General features: G+C 40.7%; 2 protein-coding genes across 8 annotated transcripts in view; both read left to right on the top strand.

Moving 5' to 3' along the window:
- The window catches only part of igf1rb (insulin-like growth factor 1b receptor), a 50,527-nt gene extending 33,467 nt beyond the window's left edge, over positions 1-17,060 (top strand). For 2 of the 4 annotated variants that reach the window (XM_077563046.1, XM_077563043.1), the window contains 16 exons: positions 442-650; positions 967-1,093; positions 1,191-1,426; positions 1,597-1,764; positions 3,523-3,730; positions 4,882-5,189; positions 6,155-6,288; positions 6,431-6,590; positions 7,076-7,175; positions 7,429-7,499; positions 9,007-9,236; positions 9,316-9,423; positions 9,717-9,879; positions 10,100-10,229; positions 10,392-10,526; positions 11,174-17,060. In XM_077563046.1, the coding sequence (XP_077419172.1) occupies positions 442-650; positions 967-1,093; positions 1,191-1,426; positions 1,597-1,764; positions 3,523-3,730; positions 4,882-5,189; positions 6,155-6,288; positions 6,431-6,590; positions 7,076-7,175; positions 7,429-7,499; positions 9,007-9,236; positions 9,316-9,423; positions 9,717-9,879; positions 10,100-10,229; positions 10,392-10,526; positions 11,174-11,672 (2,986 nt within the window). In that variant the 3' untranslated portion in view covers positions 11,673-17,060. The remainder of the gene's footprint in view (positions 1-441; positions 651-966; positions 1,094-1,190; positions 1,427-1,596; positions 1,765-3,522; positions 3,731-4,881; positions 5,190-6,154; positions 6,289-6,430; positions 6,591-7,075; positions 7,176-7,428; positions 7,500-9,006; positions 9,237-9,315; positions 9,424-9,716; positions 9,880-10,099; positions 10,230-10,391; positions 10,527-11,173) is intronic. The other 2 variants (XM_077563045.1, XM_077563044.1) reach the window with 2 other exon arrangements.
- Positions 17,061-17,802: 742 nt separating this feature from the next.
- lrrc28 (leucine rich repeat containing 28) lies at positions 17,803-22,835 on the top strand. Of its 4 annotated transcripts, none has more exons than XM_077562991.1 (11): positions 17,803-17,942; positions 18,536-18,556; positions 18,964-19,199; positions 19,290-19,330; positions 19,722-19,759; positions 19,870-20,007; positions 20,469-20,675; positions 20,758-20,860; positions 21,005-21,195; positions 21,417-21,576; positions 22,490-22,835. In XM_077562991.1, the coding sequence occupies exons 3-11, from the start codon at positions 19,032-19,034 to the stop codon at positions 22,557-22,559; spliced, it is 1,116 nt and encodes a 371-aa protein (XP_077419117.1). In that variant the 5' UTR covers positions 17,803-17,942; positions 18,536-18,556; positions 18,964-19,031; the 3' UTR covers positions 22,560-22,835. The 4 variants fall into 4 exon arrangements, with proteins under 4 accessions (XP_077419117.1, XP_077419116.1, XP_077419114.1 ...); XM_077562990.1 differs by having other exon boundaries at positions 17,803-17,946; XM_077562989.1 differs by lacking the exon at positions 17,803-17,942 and adding an exon at positions 17,978-18,104.
- The last annotated feature ends 1,049 nt before the right edge of the window (positions 22,836-23,884 follow it).

Below are 23,884 nucleotides of genomic sequence, written 5' to 3'. Positions count from 1 at the left end.
GATCTTATTTTCCCGCTGGCGCTCCATGATTAATGGTGACGAAACGGATTGGAATGTGTCTGGTAATGAGCAAGAATGCTGCGGAGTTGCCACATGACTTTATTTGTTTGCAGCAAAAACATATGCTCAGAAGGGGGTTGTCAAAATGTAGAAAACATCGCCCTCAGACACAGGCCATTATGATTATCCACATTACAACCAGGTGCATTTGGCTGATTTAGACGCGATTCCTAATAAAAAGGCAGATTTAAAGGATTGCAGAATCTGATGTAGCCTAGCATGTGCTGCTCATTACTTATGCTCACTCAATCCTTCGGACTAGAAGCAGTAATGGGGGGTATGCATGAAATGGTTGTATTACTACTTTTGAGCTGGTGATACCCTGATTAAGGAGTTTAAATGCAACTTGAATGATGACTCCTTCCTCGCTTGCCCCGCTAGCATGTACGCTTTCTCGGCGTTCGACAACCAGCAGCTGCAGTACCTGTGGGACTGGAAGCAGCACAACCTTACCATCAGGAACGGGAAGCTGTTCTTCCGGGCCAACCCCAAGCTCTGCTTGTCGGAAATCCAGAAGATGTGGGAGCAGACTGGCCTTCCGGGGCGCTTTGACGGAAGCGACTTCCGAAACAACGGCGACAGAGCCAGCTGTACGTGCCAGAGCAGTTCAAATGTTTCCCGTTTTTATGAACTTTTTTTTGTTTACTCTAATGTTTTCGTATATATATTTTTTTAGCTATATAATATTTTTGTATTTTGTCATATTTTTTCCCCAATTCTTAGACAATATTTAATTCCATTTATTCTAACACTCTGCTGAGATACTCTAAACAAAGCTAAAGTGAGCTGCGGACGGCACTGTGCAGTGGGGGGAAAAAACACATCAAGGACCCCCGAGAATCTCACGACTTTTAAGGTCAATGCAAGATTTCCCTTTGATTCAAGAACTGTCTTTTACCCCCTCAGGCGAAAGCACCATCCTGCAATTCAAGTCCAACACCACCAGCAGCACCAGGATCAAGCTGACCTGGCAGCGCTACCGCCCCCGAGACTACAGAGACCTCATCAGCTTTATCGTCTACTACAAAGAGGCGTACGTCTCTATTTACCGTCTCCTCCCTTCTTTTGATCACTCAGTGCAGTTGCACTCATTATTGACGAACTCCCCCTACCCGTCTGCCTTCGCGTAGGCCGTATCAGAACATCACTGAGTTTGAGGGGCAGGACGGCTGCGGCTCCAACAGCTGGAACATGGTGGATGTGGAGCTGCACCAGGACAAGGACACCGACCCTGGCGTGCTGCTGTCCAGCCTGAAGCCATGGACGCAGTACGCTGTCTTCGTCAAAGCCATCACACTCATGGTGGATGACAAGCAGGTGCCCAGTGCCAAGAGCAAGGTGGTGTACATCCGTACAAGCCCCTCAGGTAAACCCACTTGGAGGAGTAGTCTTTAATGGTACTCTGCCTGAAATATCTGTCTAAATATTTTTGGCAAATAAGATGTATATTTTCATTTCATTGTTTCATCCTGTTCCTCTCAGTTTCCACTTAATCTGTTATAATTTAAAACGCCGCCGCCTGTTATCCGTCCGCAGCCCCCTCCATGCCTCAGGACGTGCGTGCCTACTCCAACTCCTCCACCCAGCTGGTGGTGCGCTGGCTGCCCCCAGTGTCCCCCAACGGCAATCAAACCTACTACCTGGTACGCTGGCAGCAGCAGGCCGAAGACCGAGAACTGTACCAGCACAACTACTGCTCCAAAGGTATACACACTTGCAATAAAATACATATACATCAAGTATCAGATAAAGGTAGATTTTGGTGAACTTGAGGAGGCCGAGTTTTTGCCTCAGCGGCCACCAAATCTGCTTTTAGAGTACCACAGGGCAAAAAAAAAGGCCCAAGGTCCTTCAGTTTGATGTCATGGCAGGTGTCTATCCCCTCATCAACCGGGACAAACGCCATTGTACAAGCACATACATTGGGGATTTATTAAATAGTGTTGCTATGTCAAATGTTATTTTTATTAACTCTTTGACTGCCAGACGTTTTCAGAAACGGGATGTCGCCAGTGCCAGCCGATTTAAGCATTTTGACTGATCTTTCAAGGTCCACAGAAAATGTTGTGTTTGGACTATGGAAACACACATACTACCAAATGAAAGATTGGACTCTCATCTTTCATCAGAAAAAAAAGTTTGTTTCTACCTTATTCCGTTCTTCAGTAATCAACAATAGAAAATGGTTACTTTCACCGAAATTCTCTGTTTTGAAACAAAAAGCGGAGAAAAAGAGCTTTTTGTGAAACAATGTTATTTCATGCACTCTAGTGAATTGTACACTTCTTTTTGTCCATGAATGATGCCACAAACACCTAAATAGTGCTTTACTTCTGTAAAACGCTTTCACCAATGAAAAAGTGTTTTTAGATTGCAAAATACGTTTATTTCCATTCAACAGTGTAACAATTTAACAAAACAATTTCGCAAACTATTTACAAATGTGTGCAACTGTGGTACTATTTACAATTATGTGGATGTTTCAAATACAGTTTTTCTTTTTGTAACGCTCTCCTGCGTGCAAGGAGACGCCAGGACTTGCACAACAGTTTACTTTCACTTTCGCATTTGTCCGTTTCGCGTGCAAATGTTACACTTTCTTGACGGCCTTTTTTTCTGGGGAATAAATAGCAAGTAGCAGACTGTACACACTCCTCCGATGAATATGCATTGGACTCGGGGCACTGTCCGTCGTCCGATTGAACGTCCGCCTGTGCGTGCTCGAATGCGCTCCGCGTTTATGACGCCGTCATAGCTGCCGCGTCAGCGGTTCCAATTTCGCCGTCAAGCTCGGATTCACCTTCATCATCATCGATGATGTTCATCGTCGTCATCAATGTGCACTTTTAGCGTTGGTCGATGCCTTTAGTCTTGTAAGTGTTGAGCTGCTTGCAAACGGGGCGCCATTCTCCGTGTGCTCCTCCTCAGCCACCTAGCTCTCCCCCCCACGTCTCCTACTGCCGCGTCAATGCTTTCCAACCACGGAGTCATCATCATCATCGATGATGATCATCGTCGTCATCAATGTGCTCGTTATCGTTGGTCGATTCTTTTTGAATTTGAAAAAAACGGCTCGGGCGTGAGCTGCCGCAGCCGGTCGCCATTTTTCCTTTGTCTAACGTTCTCGTCTCCTGCTCGACGCTCTAGCTCCGCCTCTACTGACGCCCACCCGATCTTGTCAAAAGAGAGTCAGCGCTGCCCTCTAGGGACCAAAAATAGTCATTAGGCTCACGAGACCCGCTTGAAACTTTCAGGACAGCTCCGCAAGCCTTGCCAGCACCCGTTTCAAAAAAAAAAAATGTGAGGACGTCTTTTAACGTCTTTGGCGCTCCTCCGTAGGTTTTTGCAGAACGTCATTTAACGTCTTTGGCAGTAAAAGAGTTAATGTGCCTGGAACCGCCCAAAAAAAAATGGATGGAGGGCCGGACTTTTTGACCTCATGACAACAATCCTCCTCTGCAGAGTTGAAGATTCCTATAAGGATGGCAGCAATCGGGGTGGGGGACCAGGACGAAGACACCAAGCCCACAAAATCAGACCCTGATGGTCCCGACAAGGGCCCCTGCTGCCCTTGCCCCAAATCGGTGGAGGATTTGGAGGCAGAAGCGGCGGATGCCTCCTACCGGAAAGTCTTTGAGAACTTCCTGCACAACTCCATCTTTACACCCAGGTGAGCTTTTTTTTTTTATTATTATTATTTTTTATAATTTACAGTGCCTTGAAAAACTATTTATACTTTCCACATTTTGGACCTTGCAATCACAATCTTGAATGCATATTTTTGAGATTTTATGTGATAGACCAACACACATAATTGAATCGCAGCAAGTCTCGTTCTTTATCCACCACGAATAACGGGAGTTGACTGTATGTGTAAATTCTCTATACAGCTTCTTTCAATGGGAAGATAGAGGAAATCAGTTTGCTTTTGATTTTGCAGGCAGATGTGCTTTCATTTTCTTGGTCAAAGTTGACCCGCCACAAAAATGACTGGTGCTGTTTTGGTGAATCTATTTACAAAATGCTCACTAGTTGTCCTCCCCCCCTGAGGCTGGAAAGCATTGAAAACAACTCGATGACTCACTGGAACACACACACGCACACTGAAAGACTAGTGTGAGACCAACATGGATCCAAAGTGAACAACAAACCTCACTGCATCTGACATCTGCTCACAAATAACCAACAACAGACCTGTGACGCTTTTTTAAAAAACAACCCACTTCCTTTTTCCCCTAGAGATCAGTCTTTCAAAAACGTTTTAACCCACACACCCCCTTTGGCGTACCGACATAGATGGCACACACCCCTCTCCCACCCACACACTCTAAAAACAAATGTACAAAAAAAAATTGAAATCATGCAACATGATCAAAGTGTCACAAAATTAAATAAATAAAGCTGGGAGCAGGAATGAACTGGCACCCCCTTGTGAAAAATATGGGTGGCGCGCCTTACATAAAGAAAAGCCGCTGTTTTTGTCCCGGTTTTACTTGTTCCTGAGCAGGAGTCGGGCCAGCCATCTTAAATATTGAATCTGTTCAATATTTTTACCATTTAAAATCTTCACTCTTCTTGGGCTGTTTGACTCCATGTTACGGAATGTAGCCAATTGAAGACACGCCCTGACTGAGTGACTGTGGTGGCCATAGATACAACAAAATACGTCCTACCCAATGTTGTTTTATAGCAAAAATGTGCCAAAATGCCAGACTTCTTGTGTCTTTTCAGACCACAGGTTCATCAATTTGTTGTGGGTTTACTCATTACGGCCTACCAAAAATGGCCTCAAGTGCTGAATCTTGAAATCTGTCTTTCCAGGCCACCCGATCGCCGTCGTCGAGATCTATTCAACATCGCCAACGCCACCTACTCTCGACGCCAGCACCGGCCTCACTCCAACACTAGCACCGTCCCTCCCCTGCAGGCTGCCGCCAACAGCAGCGGCACCGACCCGGAGCTGGCGGAGCGAGAGTTTGATTTTGTGGAACAAGCAGTGACGGAACGCGAGCTGCAGATCTTCGGTTTACAGCCGTTCACCGTATACCGCATCGACGTTCACGCCTGCAATCGACAGGTGCAGCGTTGCAGCGCCGCTGAGTTTGTTTTCTCCAGAACCAAACCTGCAGGTTAGTGGAACACAATTAGTTATTAGTTATTAGTCATTTGTGTAACCTAATGGTAGGGAAATTTATGCTGCTCAAGAGCCACATTTAGATGGATGGGGTAAAAAAAAAAAAAAAGCAGTTGTGGAGAGAAATTTTCAGAATATTATATTTTAAACGCTTCATTCGGTTAACAGTATTCATCAAATTCACTGGTTGTTTATGGCAAAAATCCTAAGAAAAAAAATATTAAAATGTAAAATCCCTATTTTTGTATTTTATTATAAACTAGTTGATTTTTATTACAGGAAGTTATTCTTGGTTTTAATTGCATTGCTTAATAATTTTGCAATAATTGACAAAACATTGTTGAGTGAAATAAGATTTAAAGTTGTTAATGTTGTATTTTTAGAAAAACAAGGAAATTAGTTAGTATTAGTTAGTTAGTAGTAGTTAAAATTTGTTAGTTTCATAATAAAATGATAATTTATGCAAATTTTTATGCTTTATAATTTATTTTACATAACTAACTAAAAATGTATAAATTGTTTTTATTCTTACTCAAATTTTTGTATTTTATGTAAAATACAGTAATTATTTTTAATAGTAGAATGGTAAAGTATATTTTTATATTTAATTTAAAAAAAAATTGATACCATTAAAAAATTATTCTTTATTTTACTAGTACTTTATGTGAAATTGCTTGTTAAAAATAATATAAGCCAATAAGAAGGTTAGATTACACTAAGATTTTAGTTATTTTTATACATTGACAATAATAACCAGTTATATAATAATTAATTATAATTAACCAATTTCATCGGTGGAAAAACGGCTAAATTACAATAGGAGTCTTGATAATATAAATGCTTGGTGGGCCAAATTAAATTATGGAGCGGGTCTTATGTGGCTCCCGTGCCAAACCTGGCCCAACCCTGGCGTATTGAAGCCGACGTGGTTCTGAGTGTCTGTGCTCTTTTCACTTCCAGAAAAGGCGGATGACATTCCGGGCCTGGTGTCCTGGGATGGCCAGGAAGACTCTGTGTTCCTACGCTGGCCGGAGCCATCTCACCCCAACGGCCTCATCCTCATGTACGAGATCAAGTTTAAACTGAGCACAGAGGTAACGACAATAATATACTCCAATTTGCTGCGGCAGCCCTTAGTCTGTTCCGCTTTGAGAATTTTTTTTTCAATGTAAGGTCTGGTTGGTTACGTGTCTGTCTGTTTCCTTTTGTTTGTGTGTGTGTGTGCGCGTGTGTCAGACTGAGAAGCATGAGTGCGTGTCGGGTCAACTGTATCGGACACAGCGTGGCATCCGTCTGTCTAACTTAAGTCCGGGCAACTACTCGTTGAGGGTCCGAGCGACGTCGTTGGCTGGGAACGGATCTTGGACGCGACCGATAGCTCTCTATGTCGCTGAACGTAAGACACACATTAACACACTCTTAACTCATTTGCTCCCAAAGACGTATCAAAACGTTCTATTTTAAATATTGCCATGGTTCCCAAAACATATGTAGATGTTTTTTTGTGCTAGAGCATACAGAAGGCTTATAAAACGCTTAAAGCATTGGTAGTTATTACAAAAACGTCTAGCAGGTGGCAGCTGAGTATAAGAGATCAAGCAGGGCCATGTTGAAAAAAGGCGCTTTTCCCCGGTGTGCTGCAAAACGTAAACAGATAGAAATATACATTTTTCCTGATGAAAGAAGAGACTCTAATCTTTCTTTTGATAGGTTCGATGTTTTTATAACAATACAACGCAATATTCTGCGGGCCTTGCAAAATCAGTCAAAATCCAGTAAACCGGCCGGGAGCGAAGTGAAAATGACTGGGAGTGAATGAGTTAATAGTCAGTATACTTTGTATCAGCTAAAATATTGACTACTGTATACTTGACCCATCAGGCTATGAAAACTTCATCTACGCCATCATATTAGCCCCCATCTCAATCATCTTGGTCATCTGCCTCCTCGTCGGTGCAATCTTCGCCCTGAACAGGAAAAGGTGCGTCGTCGTGAAATGCAGCATGTTTAGACAAATGATCAATCAAATTGATAGGCTTTCCATGAATATTAATTTGACTGTGTAGGCTATATTATTTTCTGACAAAATGCACAATTCATGATGAGCACTGTAAATGTGGTTAAATGTCTTTTTTTTTTTTTACCTTCCACATACCATTAAGCATCTATTTGACATTTTATTCAACTATTGATTTGGTGTGCTTTGTGATTGACACTTGTTTCTTTGCTGTTAGAAACAGTGATCGGCTTGGAAATGGAGTTCTGTACGCGTCGGTCAACCCTGAATACTTCAGTGCGGCTGAAAGTGAGTACGATGGATGCCCCTTCTGCTAGTTCCCAAATTGTTCAAGACGGCTTCTTAAGGACCCAATTGGAGAACTATGCTGAACGTCTTTCGGTTTCAATGCAGTTCACATTGTTATGTGAATAACCATCTCGCTCATGTTGCCTTTAAGGTGTGCTGCGTAGGTACTGCAAACACTCGGGATTGAACGTTTCCTACAAAATCTTGTAGTACTTGTGCACCATAAAAACATGGGGATGAGTCTGAAGGTGCTGTCAAATCATTAAACTGAAAAAAGTGTAACAATTAGGGATGTTTGATACCACTTTTTTTTAGACCAATACTGATATTCAAATCTTCAGTACTCACCGATACCAAGTGCTAATACCATTAGTACCTATGATACATAAAATTTCCCCAAAAAACAATGACTGATAATTTAAAACAAAAAATATATTTATATCCCAACTGCAGCAAATTTCCTTAAAATTTAATGAAATTAATGACAATTGTATTGTTTCAATTTGCTCATAAAAGTCATTTTGCATAAGAGCACGCAATCAAATGAATTTAAAAAAAAAATCAATAAATAAGATGAAACAAATAACCCAGTGGCCAGAAAAAGAAGTCCAATCAAAATATGTGGTTGTACAATTTATTTTTAAGGAATACAGTGAAGTGATTCAAATTCAATTCAATACAATAGGGCTTCAAGTAATTTAGTAATATCTACCATGTTAAGAATTCCTCACATTGTTTAGTGTGTGATGTTTAATTGTATATTGTTTTGAAACCCATGCTTTTAATTTGAAAGTCTGCTCTGTATTTCCGTTTCCCGTTTTCACGTTCTCCGTTCATTACAAATATAATCATGTAGTATGTATAAGAGCTATAATTTGCGTCTGTGATGGCCGTAAACGGCAGCGTTCTATTTTTAGCACCGCAGCTCGATGACGTTAACAAGGCAAATTTAGCGCGTGGCAAACGTAAACGAGGCAATTAAACATGGCGAAGTGACGGCAAACATATATAACACACTTTGAACCACAGATACAGGTGATATTACTCGCAACAAGAATACTTACTTATTCTCAGTAACGCACACCAAAATGGCGCTGCCGGAAGTAATGAAATGAACAAGTGTTAACTCATAAAGAGACACACAGGATGGAACAAAACTTTCGTTCCCCCCAGTCTCTCTGACAAAATTCGTTGCGAATACTGATACCATGAAATGTGGCCTGGGATCGGCCCGATACTGATACCTGGTATCTGTACTCGCCTATCCCTAGTAACATTACATAGCTTTTAAAAAAAAAACTTCAGCTAGCCACTAAATAGATTAATAACAGCGGCAACGGGACCATGGAATGGTGGCGAGGAACAATGCTAATGATAGTCCCGATGTCGGACCCTGTCAAAGAGTTGAGTTACTATATGGGTGGCTTCTTGGGGAGTTGAGTTACAGTCTAAAACCCGTGGTGAGCCTTTGTTTTAAGGCTACCCGCTTTTCTCCCCCTGCACACAGTGTACGTTCCGGACGAATGGGAGGTGGCGCGCGAGAAGATCACCCTCAGCCGCGAGCTGGGCCAGGGCTCGTTCGGCATGGTGTACGAGGGCATCGCAAAGGGCGTGGTGAAGGATGAACCCGAGACGCAAGTGGCCATTAAGACAGTGAACGAGTCGGCCAGCATGAGGGAACGCATCGAGTTCCTCAACGAGGCCTCCGTCATGAAGGAGTTCAACTGTCATCACGTGGTGCGCACACACACAGAGTACATTTACACACTTTTTCATGGCGTACATTCTTTTGTTGGTCACACTCCTTTTGTGATAGGTGCGTCTCCTGGGGGTGGTGTCTCAGGGTCAGCCCACCCTGGTCATCATGGAGCTGATGACACGCGGAGACCTCAAGAGCTACTTGCGCTCCCTCCGACCCAAAGAGGTAATAAGAAACAAAACGATACAAAAGGTTCACGAGAGTTAGATGTGGAGGACCGAAAATGGCCAAAAAATGCTAATGCTAATTGCTGCAAAACTGAAACAGGTAGAATTCTAATCTTTCTTTTGGTAGGTTCCATGTTTTTATAGTAATAGAACACAATATTCTGTGGGCCTTGCAAAATCAAATGACAAAAATAATCACACACATGCTAACGTTAGATGTTGCTTTGGACGCTGCAATATTGTTCTCCACTGTCTCCATATTGATACCCTCCCCTTGTGCATTTCCTGCAGCAGCAGTGGTCGAGTTTGTCCCTGCCACCCCTGAAGAAAATGCTCCAGATGGCTGGCCAGATCGCGGACGGCATGGCCTACCTCAACGCCAGCAAGTTTGTGCACCGAGACCTGGCGGCACGCAACTGCATGGTGGCCGAGGACTTCACCGTCAAGATAGGAGGTAAGAGGGACGGGACGCAATTTCTCAGGAATGTCCCGGAGGAATTTAATGACGCTCATTTTTGGAGTGATGGTCAAAGTTGCCGTAACCTAACCGTTTGCCACTCCCACAGTTCATATTGACGTGACGATGTTTTTGTTTTATATGCAAGAGCTTGTGACGTTTACTGTTTTCGATGACGATTAAGCTAAACTGTTGATGCCTGTGTGTGTTTGTGTAGACTTTGGCATGACGCGAGACATCTACGAGACGGACTACTATCGCAAAGGCGGGAAGGGCTTGCTTCCCGTCCGGTGGATGTCACCCGAGTCTCTGAAGGACGGCGTCTTCACCACCAATTCTGACGTCTGGTGAGTCTACTTGCATTATTGTATATGAAAATAGTCTTGATCAAACCACTACAGTGGACAGCTGATCAAAAGCTGTTTTTTTCCCCTAAATGCTCGGGTCTCAAGGGCCGCCTCATGCAGTGCCACCAATAAGCCCTCAAAAGCACATTTGTCTTTGTTTAGGTCCTTTGGGGTGGTCTTGTGGGAGATCGCCACACTGGCAGAGCAGCCCTACCAGGGCCTGTCCAACGAGCAGGTGCTGCGCTTCGTCATGGAGGGAGGCCTGTTGGAGAAACCGCAGAATTGTCCCGACATGCTGTAAGTCCCAAAAACAGCTACTTTGATCTCCAGTATGTGTGTGTTTTGTTGTAAAAGTTGTGCCTCAGTCATGACAGAGGACACAAAGTGACATATTCGCGTATTTGTTTGTTTCATGTGCAGTTTTGATGTCAAAGTAGCCATTACAGAAAAAAAGTTGCATGGCAGTCACAAAAGCAGACACTAGATGTAAAATTTTGCAATGTATGTAGAAACAGAAGCTTTTACGGGAGAGGATTAGGGCCATTGAAGAGGGAAAAAAGGTTGGCAGGATTCTGACTTTATTCTCAGCATTCTGACTTTAATCTCAGAATTCTGGCTTTAATCTCAGAATTCTGGCTTTAATTTCAGAATTCTGACCTTTAAATGATAATTACGACTTTAATCTCAGAATTCTGATTTAGCACTACATCACAAAGTCAGACTTCTCACTTAAAGTCAGAATTCTGAGAATAAAGTGAGAATCCTGCCAAACTTTTTTTCCCCCTCTTCACTGGCCCTAATCCTCTTCCGTAAATTTACTAAATGGTTTGATCTGGATTAGATCCAGATTGTGCGTTTAGATGCGGTAAATCCCATTGAATGTGTTTGGATGCTTATCTCAACCAAGCCTAATTAGATTTGATTGTGTGTGCGTGTGTATGCAGGTTCGAGCTGATGCGCATGTGCTGGCAGTACAACCCCAAGATGCGTCCGTCTTTCGTGGAAATCATCAGCAGCGTGAAGGACGAGCTGGAGCCGTCCTTCTGCGAGGTTAGTTTCTTCTACAGCGCCGACAACAAACCGCCCGATGCCCAGGGCCCGCCCCCGCCCCCGCCCCAACAACACCCAGATAATATGGACGACGTCCCTTTGGACACACCGCTGCAGACGCCGCCCTCGCCCGGCTCCCACCCTCCACCCGGGCCCTCGCTCGCCCCCGGCTCGCCCACCCGGCCCTGCACGGACAAGGAGCCCGTCGGGCACCAAGCGGCTAACGGCTTGACGTCGTCAACGTCTTCGTCATCGGCGGGGGCGGCACCCAACGGGACCGGCTCGGTGGCTGCCATGCAGGCGACCCTGGACGAGCTGCCGCCCTACGCACACATGAACGGGGGACGCAAAAACCAGCGTGCCATGCCCCTCCCTCAGTCGTCTGCCTGCTGATTGGATGGAGCAAAGACTCGTGAGAAGTTAAACCTATTTCTGCTGTAATTCCACCTTTTTTGTTGTTGTTCTACCAGATGCAACACTGCCTCCTTGCTGCCGAAAAAACACCTTGGAGGGAGTTGCTTGTTTTATAATCGCTTTCTTACTTTTGTTTTTTTTTTAAAGTAAAACAAGGAGTGCTTTCTACGAGGATTTCAGTCCATTTTTGGACAGGAATTATAGATGCATACCTAACGGGAGAAGAAGCATTTACAGAGGGAGATCCTCCATGTTGCTGCCTTTCTCCTGGTTGATATGGTACACGACGTAAAAAGGCACGAAGAACAAGGTGAAAAAAAACCCTACATTTTGATACTCGGGTCTCCATTTTGATGATTCATTTTGTACTGACATCAAAATCTGAGCCACAAACCACCGCTGAGTGCTGCGAATCAACGTCGAAACACTCTTACAAACAAAAAACTTCATAACACGACCATGACTTTTCCTTTTCAGTCGTTTTTTAAGAGAATTTATGAGAACAGGAAAAAATGACCAAAAAACAGCGTGAAAATTATGCAAAACGGTGCAAACACTTGTAGGTACGAGAAACGACGTGACGAGAAAAACAACTTCTGGTTACTCTGCCAACATAGTGCTGATTGGTACGATAATGACAGGCATAGGCGTGAAAGCGTTTGGGGAAAAATAACGTGTAAAAACATTTGATTCTCGGCTGAGGGATGTCCTCAAGGTTTCTGCCAGTTTGTAACAAAAAAGAGCATCTCCCCACACAAAAGTTTTTCTTTAACAGTTTTCTGAGCCTCAAATTGTTGCCACAATGAGCTACAAAATCTATATCAAAACATACAAAAAACAACAACCTCAAAACACGACCGTATTTTTGGGGATGGTTTTCAAGATCATTAAACGAAGACGAGGTGTTTCAGAGACAGAGACAAGATGTTGCGTATTGGTACGATAACGATGACAAAACGACCAAAAAAAAACTTCACAAAACAAAATTTGGAATCTCCATTTTGTGTCGACATTGAAAGTCATCACAAAGGTGCTGTTAATCGACATCACAAGTCTCACTCAATAACACGAGTATGACTCGATTGATCAGTTGTTTTCAAGAGCTTTTACACCAAGAGGTCAGCCATCGCCGATGGAAGTCTTCCATGTTCCCGCCATTGCAGTGCTGGGTACGGTAATGAATAAAAAATTATTATTTTTTTAAATGTAGTGCAAAACTACATTTTGATACCCCCAAGGGAGGTTCTCTGTGTTGCTGTTATTGTTTTCATTGGTACGATAATGCAGAGAGAGAAAAATGCTGCAAGAATGAGAGAAAAAAAAAAAACGATCGCTGTGAGAAGTAACCTTTTGTTGGTACTTTTTCATTCCTCACATCAGAATATCTGAGCCACAAATTGTTGCCCAACGCATGTCAGAACACTTCCAAAATGAGTCATGGTCGTGTGATTCAAGTTTTTGTTGTTGGTTTTCAGCAGGATACATGGCATACATACATTGTTTTTGCCTGTTAAAATAACAAAAAGGTGTGAAAATGACACACACAAAAAAACTAAAAATTCTTCCGAATTGTTTGAAAATCTGCAAAACGACATTTTGATACTTCTTTTTTCTTAACATTAAAATCTGAGCCGGAAATTGGCGCAAAATGTTGCCAATTGACGTCAAAACACTAAATCATGGTGGTGTTATTGAGTTGTACTTTTTTCTTCTTATGATTTTCAATAGCATTTACACACGTTTTTTTTTTAATTTGTTTTTTGTTTGGGTGTGACTTTTTCTACCTTTTTATATGGTCCCCATGTTCATCTTGTACAGAGAAAAGAAAAGACAAGCTGCTATTCCTTATTTTCTCTTGTGGTTGTAATATAGATGATCTATATAAATATATATGACTTTATGAGTATATAAGAGACCTTCAGGTTGAATTTACGAGCGTTTTCACTGCAGTTTGCCATGTTTTTTTGTTTGTTTTTTGTTTATTATATTTTTTCCTGAGTGTAACTGAGCTGGTTTCAAAGATGTTTTTTTTTTTTTTTAATAGTAAGGAGTCCCAAGTAAATCTCAGGTTTGGCTTTATTAGTATTGTTATTATAGCGGCGGTGTTGCTAAAGATAAATACACAGTTCTTGATTGAGATCAAAAGTACACAAAGTTTATACTATATTGTCTGTTTCTTCACTGCGCTGAATTTTGGCCACCAAATCACAGTAGTAGTACTCTCTCGTTTTTTGCTAGCTGTCACACAAGTTTCTACATTTCACCCTCTTTTCCAATTCTTATATAACGTAACATGAATATTTGAACAACCATCAATTAAATCCACTTTTGTAGTCTGTTTCCGTATAAAGTGTCACACTAGCTTGCTATGCTAGCTGCTGCCTTGAGATCCTGACATTTCCAAATGTTAATATTCGCTTAAAATGGATGTTAGTTTGTCACCAACCAGAGATGAAATAAGTGTTTTGTTATCCTTTTGTTTTCAGACAGCTTTTGTTTCTAGCCGCCTCACTGGCGTTCACACTAGTTGTTTTTGTGAGTCAAAAAACACTACAAAACACACACTACACTTTTTCTTTTTACCAACAGTTGAAATGACTAGCATTTTATTCCTCGTGTTTTCACATAGCCACAGCACTAGCTTATGATATTTCCAAGTCTTGTACAATCACATGAATACATTACATTGCTATTTATTTATATTTTAACGACAATCTATACTACATTTTTCAGCTAGCGTCCAAGGCACGGATACCTTTTTGCTGTATCTCCAAGGCTATACTGTACTTAGTTGGCGAGCTAGCTAATGCTCAAAATTGCACTGGGCACAATCATAAACCAAAATAGACTTAAGTAGTTTTTTGTTTGTTTGTTTTTTTACTATATATAAACACACCATGGCATTATTTTCAGTTTATGTCCAAGCCTAGACTTTTCCCAATATACCCTAATGTCAAATTTGGCCAGCTAGCTCGCTAATGCTAACAAACGAGAGAGGGTAGACCTAAAGAAATAAAACAAAATAGCACAACAAACTAGCGGTGTACGGTGCATGAACGATAATCATTAGAGAAAAGACGTAAATTGTACTTTTTCACACTATTGCGTGACAGCTGATGTTCAATTTAGCTGGCTGTCGCGCTAATGAAGACATCGAGTCCTGATGCACTACTACTTAATGTCATTGAATCGCTCTGCAAAATGATGGCAGAATACAGTCAACTAATAATGCTAAAGATGCTTCTGTTCCCTGAGTAAAAGGCTGAATTTACTTATTGAAGAAATAATGGCCAGCCTAGTTGTTTATTGGTGTTGTTTTTTTGTGTGTTTGTAAATCACTGTACAGAAATAGCTGGAAACTTTTTCTATTTGTTTTGATACATTTGTGAGGGTTCTTTGCTACTTTTTGGGAAAGGGGGAAGGTTTTCTGTTTTTTCGTTCAACCATCCATCTACCTCACTATTGGTGTTTTTTTTTGTTTTTTTAAATATATATATATATATCTATATTCTAATTATGATGTGGAGGAGCTTTACTTTAATTTCATAATTAGAAACCACAAACCAAACAGCAGCACAGAAACATGGGGATTGTGTTATTTGATGAGGAAAGTGTAACTCGGGTGTGATTCTAAACTGTAGGTGGCGCTGTTGCACTGGCACAGCGAGATGAAAATAGTAAAACGTGTCTTATCATTTAATAAAAAGAGTATTAGGACCACATCAAAAAGTATGAAGATATTTGAGAAAATAAAGTTGACATAACAACTGCAACATTACACAGAAAAAGGCATTAACCTGGATTAAAAGCCCAAAAATTATTAGTAAAAATATATATTGTGAAAATAAGATTGAAATATTTGACAAAATAAAGCTATAATACAAGACAGAAAAGTCATTGACTTACCAGAAAAAAAGTCTCGAGTACAAAAAAAGATTGGGAAATTGGTCAGAACATGTAAAAAAAGGTTGCGAGTGTACATTTATAGATAGATAGTTGCTAATTACATCTTTTTGGTAAACATTTTTACACTTTCCACAAACTCTGACTTTGCCATCTTTTTGTGATAGTCTATTTTTTCACATTTTCATAATATGATTTTATCTCAATATTTGGATGTTATTTCAAAAAAAAATCATTTGAGCTCTTCTGTTACAAAGTAAGGTTTAGCATTATAGAAATGAATTATTGCATATTTTTTGACTTTTTTTTTGTAGATTCACGGGAAAGTACACCTCTGCTCGTGGAAATTACTTCTTCATTTTTTTACCTCTTGGAATGTGGTTACTTTATTTTTGTTTTATTGAGGAGACGTCTTTCCTTATGATATTTCCGCAATGCTGAAACTTTCTTACTTTACTAATTTGACCTTTTCTGGCAAATTTACAACTTTTCTTGATGCTCATAGCATTATAACTTTAATTGTAATGTACAAGTTGTGACTTTGTTCTGGTAAAGTCTTTTTGACTCACAATTTCATTTTATTTTAAGTAACGTCACTACTTTCTTTATTGCCTTTTTTCCCTCCTTTTGATGTGGCCTAAATACTCTTTACATGAATCATGACATAGCTGCAAAAGGGGGGGGAAGAAGGGTGCAATTTATTGTGAAAACCTAAAATAATAATGCAATACATCTCTGCATATTTTTTTTTTCTGCCCATGTTTCTGTGGCTGGTGGCAAAAACACTACAGCACTCCATCTTCTTCCGCTTCTTCGCACATTGAGTATGTGAAGGCACATTCATACGTGACTGTACACTTTTGAAGCCAGTTTTAACGTCTTGTTGAGACTTGTATATATTTGGGCAGATATTTAGTTTGCCCCAGGGGGGTATTATTAATATTAAGAGAAGACTTTGTAACAGTGCGGACCACATCTGGTTTGGTTAAGTCACATGTTCAAAGATAGAAAACTGCAAAAATACTAGCTTTCTGGCCTTTTTTGGACTTGTTGTTTCCATGGTGACAGCCAGGTACAGCTGGTTCTTTTGGCTTTAATTAAATGCAATAGAGACAGAAATATGGGATCAGGATGTTTGGTTTCTTTTGTTTGTTAGTTTTTTTTCTACCACTGGATGGCCTAAAAAAACATTATTATTTTTTGTCATTTTCTTGCATCCACGGCCAATATAGTTTTGTACGTTTTTCCAATAGCCTTCCAGCCTTCTTAACGAAAAGTTAGAATGAGGTTTTATTTTGGATGTTTTTTCTCTCTCCCTATTTTGTTTTGTACATGATGGTTTCAAATATATGCCGAAGGGTGGAAGATGAATGGCTGAAGGAAAAAGAGAATGTTTCTCTGGTTCTTGTTTTTTGTTTGTTTTTCTACATACGATTTAAGATAAATAAAAATGTATGCAAGTCATGACTGCTTGTCTTCTTTGAGCCTCTGGCAAAGTATCTCCAAATAATAAAAATGTTCACACTCCTACAAAGAGTAAGAAATCTGGTTGTAAATAAAAGTTTAAAAAAAAGTTTAATACAGTAATGTAAAAAGTGGCCTCTTATGCCCACAAATATATAGTAGTATATCAAACAGCGGCTCCATGTGGTATAGTTTAGAGTCATTTTACTGTACACATGATGGAAATGAAAAATGAGCATTTTGAATTGTGTTACGCCCGATTAATCTTAAGTTTAAAAAAAACCAAATGTAATAATGTAGAAAAGGATCAATTTGTTGACAGCTCGCACAGAACTTTCACTAGTGATGTAGTGCAATTTAAAAAAAATAATAATCTTAGGAAAAATGAGTGGAGTGACTTCTAAACCAGGTAAGGTTAAAATCTCTGAAAAAAATATGTGGGGGGGGGGGGGGGCTTGATGAGTTGAGTGATATAGTCAGGGTCAACATTGTAGGCTATATACAAAAAATAATTTAAAAAAAACAACCCTGTTTGTTGCTTTTAAAATATATTTTCTATGGTCCTTATCTTGAAGTTAAAAACAAAAATTAAGGGGGAGGGGGAAGTTATTGACGTAATGAGTGAGCGGAAAGTGCATATTTTAACGTGTCACGTTTATAATTTGCCAAAATATGGATTAACAGAAATTGTACATGAAAACGTATTGTTTAATTGAATAACATACGTCCGTGGTTGCCGGACAACAACGTTCGAGAGCGGACGTGACGTCACAAAAGGACCAAATTAAAAAGAAGCATATAGCGTTTTTTTTTTATGATTACTATCTTGTGTCGCTAGTTTTTTTACAACTAACGCTGACATTTAAATAAATAATACAGTATGTAAGTAAGTATAAAATTATTTGAGTGAAAGCCTCGGAAGTGGGAGTGACGTGACGTTGTTTTTCACAGTCGAGCGAACTGCATAAAATTAGCCTAGCTTAATTCAATGTTTTTGATACACACGTTCACGTTTGTATTTTGACGACCTTGACAGCCGTATCTGTAAGCCGCAGCGATTTACTTTGTTGCTGCCGTTGTTTTCTTCCGCGCCTTGTTGTCGTACTAAGAGTGACAGAGAAGCTAATTTAGCTTAGCTTGGCCGTGCTAACGTTATAAAGCCCTGAAAGAAGTACAGCAAAATATCGTATATTTATGGTTCAAAATGTACACACATTGCGCTGCTTGAAACCAAACACGGCGTAATGTTGACATGTCTTCGTTTCCCCAGCTGCTAGATTTATTAGCATTGAATATTGGATATTACTTTTAATGAATCACCTGTTCAATGACTTGTTTTGTTCCACGTTTCAGCCACAGATGATATTTTCCAGATTTTTTCCTGCCGCAAATTGAGGCAGAACTGTTACTGTTTAGCTTTGGCACAAATAAGTAAACAATAATTCATTCTTCTTCTCCCCCTTTTTTTTTTGTAGGGATGCGGATGAGGGAGGCAGGTAAGAAAGAAAATTACGAAAACGTTGTAGAAAGTATGGTATATACAGCAATTATATTATATATAGTAAAAATAGCTGACAAAGCAATATATATAGTATTTTATTTTCTATATGTTTTATGCTTGTAATTTGTTAATTTGTGTTCAAATATGTTAAGATGTGTTTAAAAAGTGTGTTTTAGTCTATTTAAATCATACTACTGAATACTTTGGCTTTGCCTCATTGTCCTATCCTAAACTCAATTCGCTTTTCCTTCGCATTGCAGTTACACTGGTCAGATACAGTATTATGTTTTCTTGATATAAGATTTAGAGCTGTTGGCAGCCACCACCAAATTTTCTATTCAGTAAAAAACAAACAAAGAAACAACTCACTTTGTCCCTCGGTTTTATTTATTTTTTGTCCAGGACGATAATGATGGCGTAGAATAGGACAGAAGACGCATACGCAGCATCGAAGAAGAAGAGAATCCAAGATGGCCAGTGAGCTCCGCGAGACCATCTTCATGGTCAAGCAGGAGCGTCACAAGAACCTCTTCCTCAACTACAAGAATCTCAACCATTTCCCCGCGGAGCTGCTCAAAGACGAGGGCCTGCAGTTTCTGGAGAGGCTCTACATGAAGAGGAACTCGCTCACCACGCTGGTATACAATTCATTTCACTGCTAAATGGCTAAAAGTTGCATTCAAAATCAGGTGACGTTCATGCCATTATTTTTGCTGGGTTTTTTTCAGCCTGACAATCTTGCACAGAAGCTACCAAATCTAATAGAGCTGTGAGTATTTTTATATATATGTGGACATGCAGACTTATATACTAAGTTAAAAAAATATATAACAGTGGACCCTATATTTTGACATTGTCACTGTATACTTTTTTCCTCCCATTTGTTTGTCTCTGATGTATTTGTGACCTTGCTATTTTATTTTATTCAGTTTTGTTTATGTATTTTTTAGACTGTCATTGTCTACGAAAGCAAGTCTCTCCATAAACAGTATAAGTTTTTTTTTTTTTTTTATTCCAACAAAAGTTTTTTTGGTGTTTCATATTGAAATAAAAGATAAACAACAAAAGCGCCTACTTTAGCCTTAGACAGCATTTTGACAGTGAAACTGACTTTTTAGTTACTTTGTGGATTGTCTTTTTTTTTTTTGTTTTCCTTTTAGGTATTTGCACTCCAACAACATTGTGATTATTCCCGGAAGTGAGTCAGTCGTCCTGCATTATATATGTCCAAATAAGAGCTAGTTAATTTATTTTCCACATTTAAACGATGTAAAGTGAAATGTTGCTGATTTGTGGCTTTGTATTCAGCGATCGGAAACTTGGCACGGCTGCAGTCCCTGGACCTGAGCAGCAACGCCCTGCAGCTGCTCTGCCCGGAGGTTGGCCGACTCAGGTCTCTGAGACACCTGCGACTGTCCAACAACCAGCTCAAAAGCCTGCCGCCAGGTAAGACTCTGTGCCCCTTTTTCAGGTTTTTTTGTGTGCTGTGTGAGGTATAAAAACATTATGATATCATTATATAATAAATAATAATATTTGCTGGGATTACTTTTAAACTGCAATAGCCTGATGAACCAGTAGAGGGAAGCAGTGTTGCATTTTTACAACCTATGGGTCGCTTACCTCAAGTGTCAAAGGGCTTATTTTAAAAAAATTGACATTTGTATATTTTAATGTCTCATTTTTGGATTATTACTTTCAGTGCCAGTCAAGTTTAGCTTTAAGCACTTATTATTTTTTTAGCACAGAAACATTTGGTTTGTAAAACAGACACAGGTTCAATGAAAAAGAAAGAAATAGAGAAAACACCATTTTTATTTTTATTAAATGAAATTTAAATAAGTTCGATGAAATCATTTCAAGCCATTGAAGGTAACTTATGTCGATTGTCTCCCAATGCCATCAAGAAATCGGCGACCTTCAGTTCCTGGAGACTTTGGACGTTTCCATGAACCAACTGGCGTCGCTCCCCAACCGGCTGCACCGCTGCTCGTCCCTGCAGCACCTCAGCGCCGACCACAACCTGCTGAGCCACGTGCCGCGCCACCTCTGCCGGCTGGCTCGCCTCACCCAGCTCTCCATGGCCGCCAACCGTCTCACCTTCCTGCCGCTAGGTCGGCATTATCACGCCCGCCGCTTTCCTCGTTATTTTGCCGGAACTACCCAGCGCGACCTTGCGCTTGGTTCTTTTTTTAGATCTTGGAGGATCCCGCGAGCTGCAATTTGTGTTTGTGGACAACAATTTGGATCTGAAAGGCCTGCCGTCGTATTTGTACAACAAAGTCTTTGGATGCAGCGGGTAACATTTTTGACAATTCCACATGCAGCGTTTTTAGCTGTTAATTATGCTGTTTTGGTGCTCCCAAAAGTTGTTTTGTATCTTTTGTGGCGCAAGTCCTGGAACTTTTCTGACAACTCGTGTCATTCTGTGTTGCGTCCACAGGTGCGGCGTGTCTCTGCAGGGCGGCGACGCGGGTCAGCAAGGCCAGGATGAGGCGCTGAGCGAGGCGCTGTTGGGGCTGCCGGCCGAAGTCAAAGCGGTGGCCTCGGAGGCCGACAACGTGGTCCCCCTGGAGGAGCTCGCCATGAGAACGCTACACCGCCTCTACCATCAACAACACCGCCATCCCACAGGTGAGGCCCATTCATGTTTGCCTCATGTCACATGGGCACAATAGCGTTGTACATTGTGCACCTGGTATGTCAGATGTGTGATGCTGTCAGTTGTATTGCGCAATACGACTTGAAAGGAATTATAGCTATTAAAATGAATTGTAAATGTGCTATTCATGTGGTCAATATATGCAAATTGAATTGCATACATTTGGATGATAATAAAAATGGTGTATTTGTAGACGCGAACTTCCCGCCTCCCATTCCGCTGCCAAAGAGTCTCCTGGATCTGCTGCAGTTCCCGCTGGGTCACTGTCACCGCTGCACTCAAGCCATGTTCACCGTCATCTACCCCAAACTCTTCCCGCTGCGACACACCGCCCTGGCAGGAGTGCACCGCAGGTTTGATGACACCTCTTTTTATACCCGGAATGCGAAAAAAATAAAATAAAAGTGGATCAACGTTAAAAACAATCATAATGATGTGTTTTAACCGGACGTTTTTTGTTTTGTGTTGTTTTTTCCCATCACGGGAAATAAATGTTTTGTATAATATATAATTTCTTAATGTAATTTTATTTTAGCCTGTATTTTTTTGTCACAAAAATGAAATCAAAATTATGTACGTTTTTGAAATATATCAAATATAAATAATACACTGGCTTTGTTTAACATCATCATTTTACTTTATCTCAACTGGGTTGTTGTTTTTTAAATAACAATGATAAACATAAAAGTCCCTTTTTTAATGATTCAACCTTAGGGATTTATTTGATTTGATTTTGTCACCCTCAATTATTTATTTATCTATTTATTGGGGGGCGGGGGGCTGACATCACTAAAAAGGTTGTGTTTTTTGGGGGGGGGGGCATACACTTTTTATTTTTATTTTATTTTGTCTAAATGTTGTGATTTTTTTTTTTATAATCTTATTTATTTTTTTACCCAGAGACATCCAATTAGTTTAACCTCAGGGTTTTATTTTATGCCTAATAATTAAAAGCTACATTATTATTCCTGAAACTGTATTGATGTTTCCATGTTTAAAGAAAGTGAACCTTTATGCGTACGTAGGATCAGAAACAACTGCCGGGAAACCTTTTAATCCAGATTTCACCTCTTGAAACGGGAACACCTCCCAAACCCATTTAAACACACAAAGTCATGACTGTCCATTCATCATCAAATCATTATTAATACATATTTTTATTCTATTTAATTTCACTTTGAGAATGAGCTAAATTCCGTCTTCTGTTGTTGTTGTTTTTCATGTGCGACCGTTTGTTTTTATTCTTGTTTGTGTCCCCCTCATTAGGACCACGGTCAGTTTTGTGGCGTACTGCTGCTCCAGCCACTGCCTTCGGAGATTTGACCTACAAAGCTGAAGTCGGCGCCTCCCACTCTGGAGCCGCCATGTTGACCGTAACGACTGTTTGGCAACTCAAACAATGGATACGGGCGTGGCCTGCATGGTTCCTGAATAACTTTTTAAACTCTAAGAAATAGTAATCAAGCACTTTAAAACTGTTTTGAGGGGGGGGGAGGGATTATTTCGCCACCCAGAAGTATTTTTACAGCAGGCTCATCACCTTGTGTTGGTTGACGCATTTTTTTGTGCAAGACTGTGTCACCTTTGCCAGTAAACATTGACTGAATTTTGACTGTTTCGTCTGCCGTCCATGAAAAGATGCTTTTATTGACGAGCATTTCTTAGCCATCTTTCAAACTCATCTTAAGGTGCATGTATTAGTGCGGTCCTTGTCGTCACTAGCGGAGGTAGCAAATCCAGGTCCAGAAAGTAAAACCCCTGTCACACTTTGGCTTTAGCCCCAGGTGCTAGCTAGCTAGCTAGCACCCTAGCTAGCTCCCATGGTGCTCGTTTACCTGCTAGCTCCCTAGCTAGCTCCCATGGTGCTCGTTTACCTGCTAGGGAGCTAGCTAGCTAACATCAGGGGCTAAAGCCAAACTGTGTTTTACTTTCTGGACCTGGATTTGCCACCTCTGGACAATTCAGCACAATAGTAGAATGCCTGTGCCTTACTCGTAACATTTCTAAACACTTGTCAGACATTTTTGACATACTAGGACAACATGTTCTTTTGGACAACATTTTGCACGGTTTGACATCTATCTGTGTGCAACGTGCACTGAAGTGAATGTTTTAATGCCACTGTACCTTGCATCAATAATTGTTCCAGAACACCTCACCAAGATCCCTGAGCCACTTCGTTTGATTCCTCTTGATGCGAAGGAGCAGCGACTGGATTCTGAGCCACAGTCTGTCTTTGAATTTGATGGACAAATTACAGGATTAAGTCATAATCCACAGTTTGTGATCATAGGTGAGGGTGGGAACATAAACTGAAATTAAAAACCTCTTTACCACGACAGACTGACGCAGAATCCGTACCACTGCTGATGCTGCACCATTCCTCGTGTTGTCGATCTCTCGTTCCATTCCATGCAGTCCGTTTCAGAGGACAATAGTCTCAGATTTGGAGGTGCTGATTTGAGTATTTTCCTCCAAGCCTCTTCACACTCCGCTGCGACACGTTGTTGCAAAAGGGAAGATTGCAGCTTGATGAAACTAGTAGAAAATACATCATCCATAAAAGGCAGAGATGTAATGCTTGAGGCCACCAAACCGGATCTCGACTGCGCCTGGAAATTCCGTCCATAGGTGAAGAAACGACGCACATACCTGTCCTGA

This window comes from Vanacampus margaritifer, chromosome 4 (genome assembly GCF_051991255.1).
Source record: "Vanacampus margaritifer isolate UIUO_Vmar chromosome 4, RoL_Vmar_1.0, whole genome shotgun sequence".
NCBI classification, from domain to species: domain Eukaryota; kingdom Metazoa; phylum Chordata; class Actinopteri; order Syngnathiformes; family Syngnathidae; genus Vanacampus; species Vanacampus margaritifer.
Note: the sequence above shows the minus strand (reverse complement) of the source record. Positions and strands in the feature narration are given on the sequence as shown.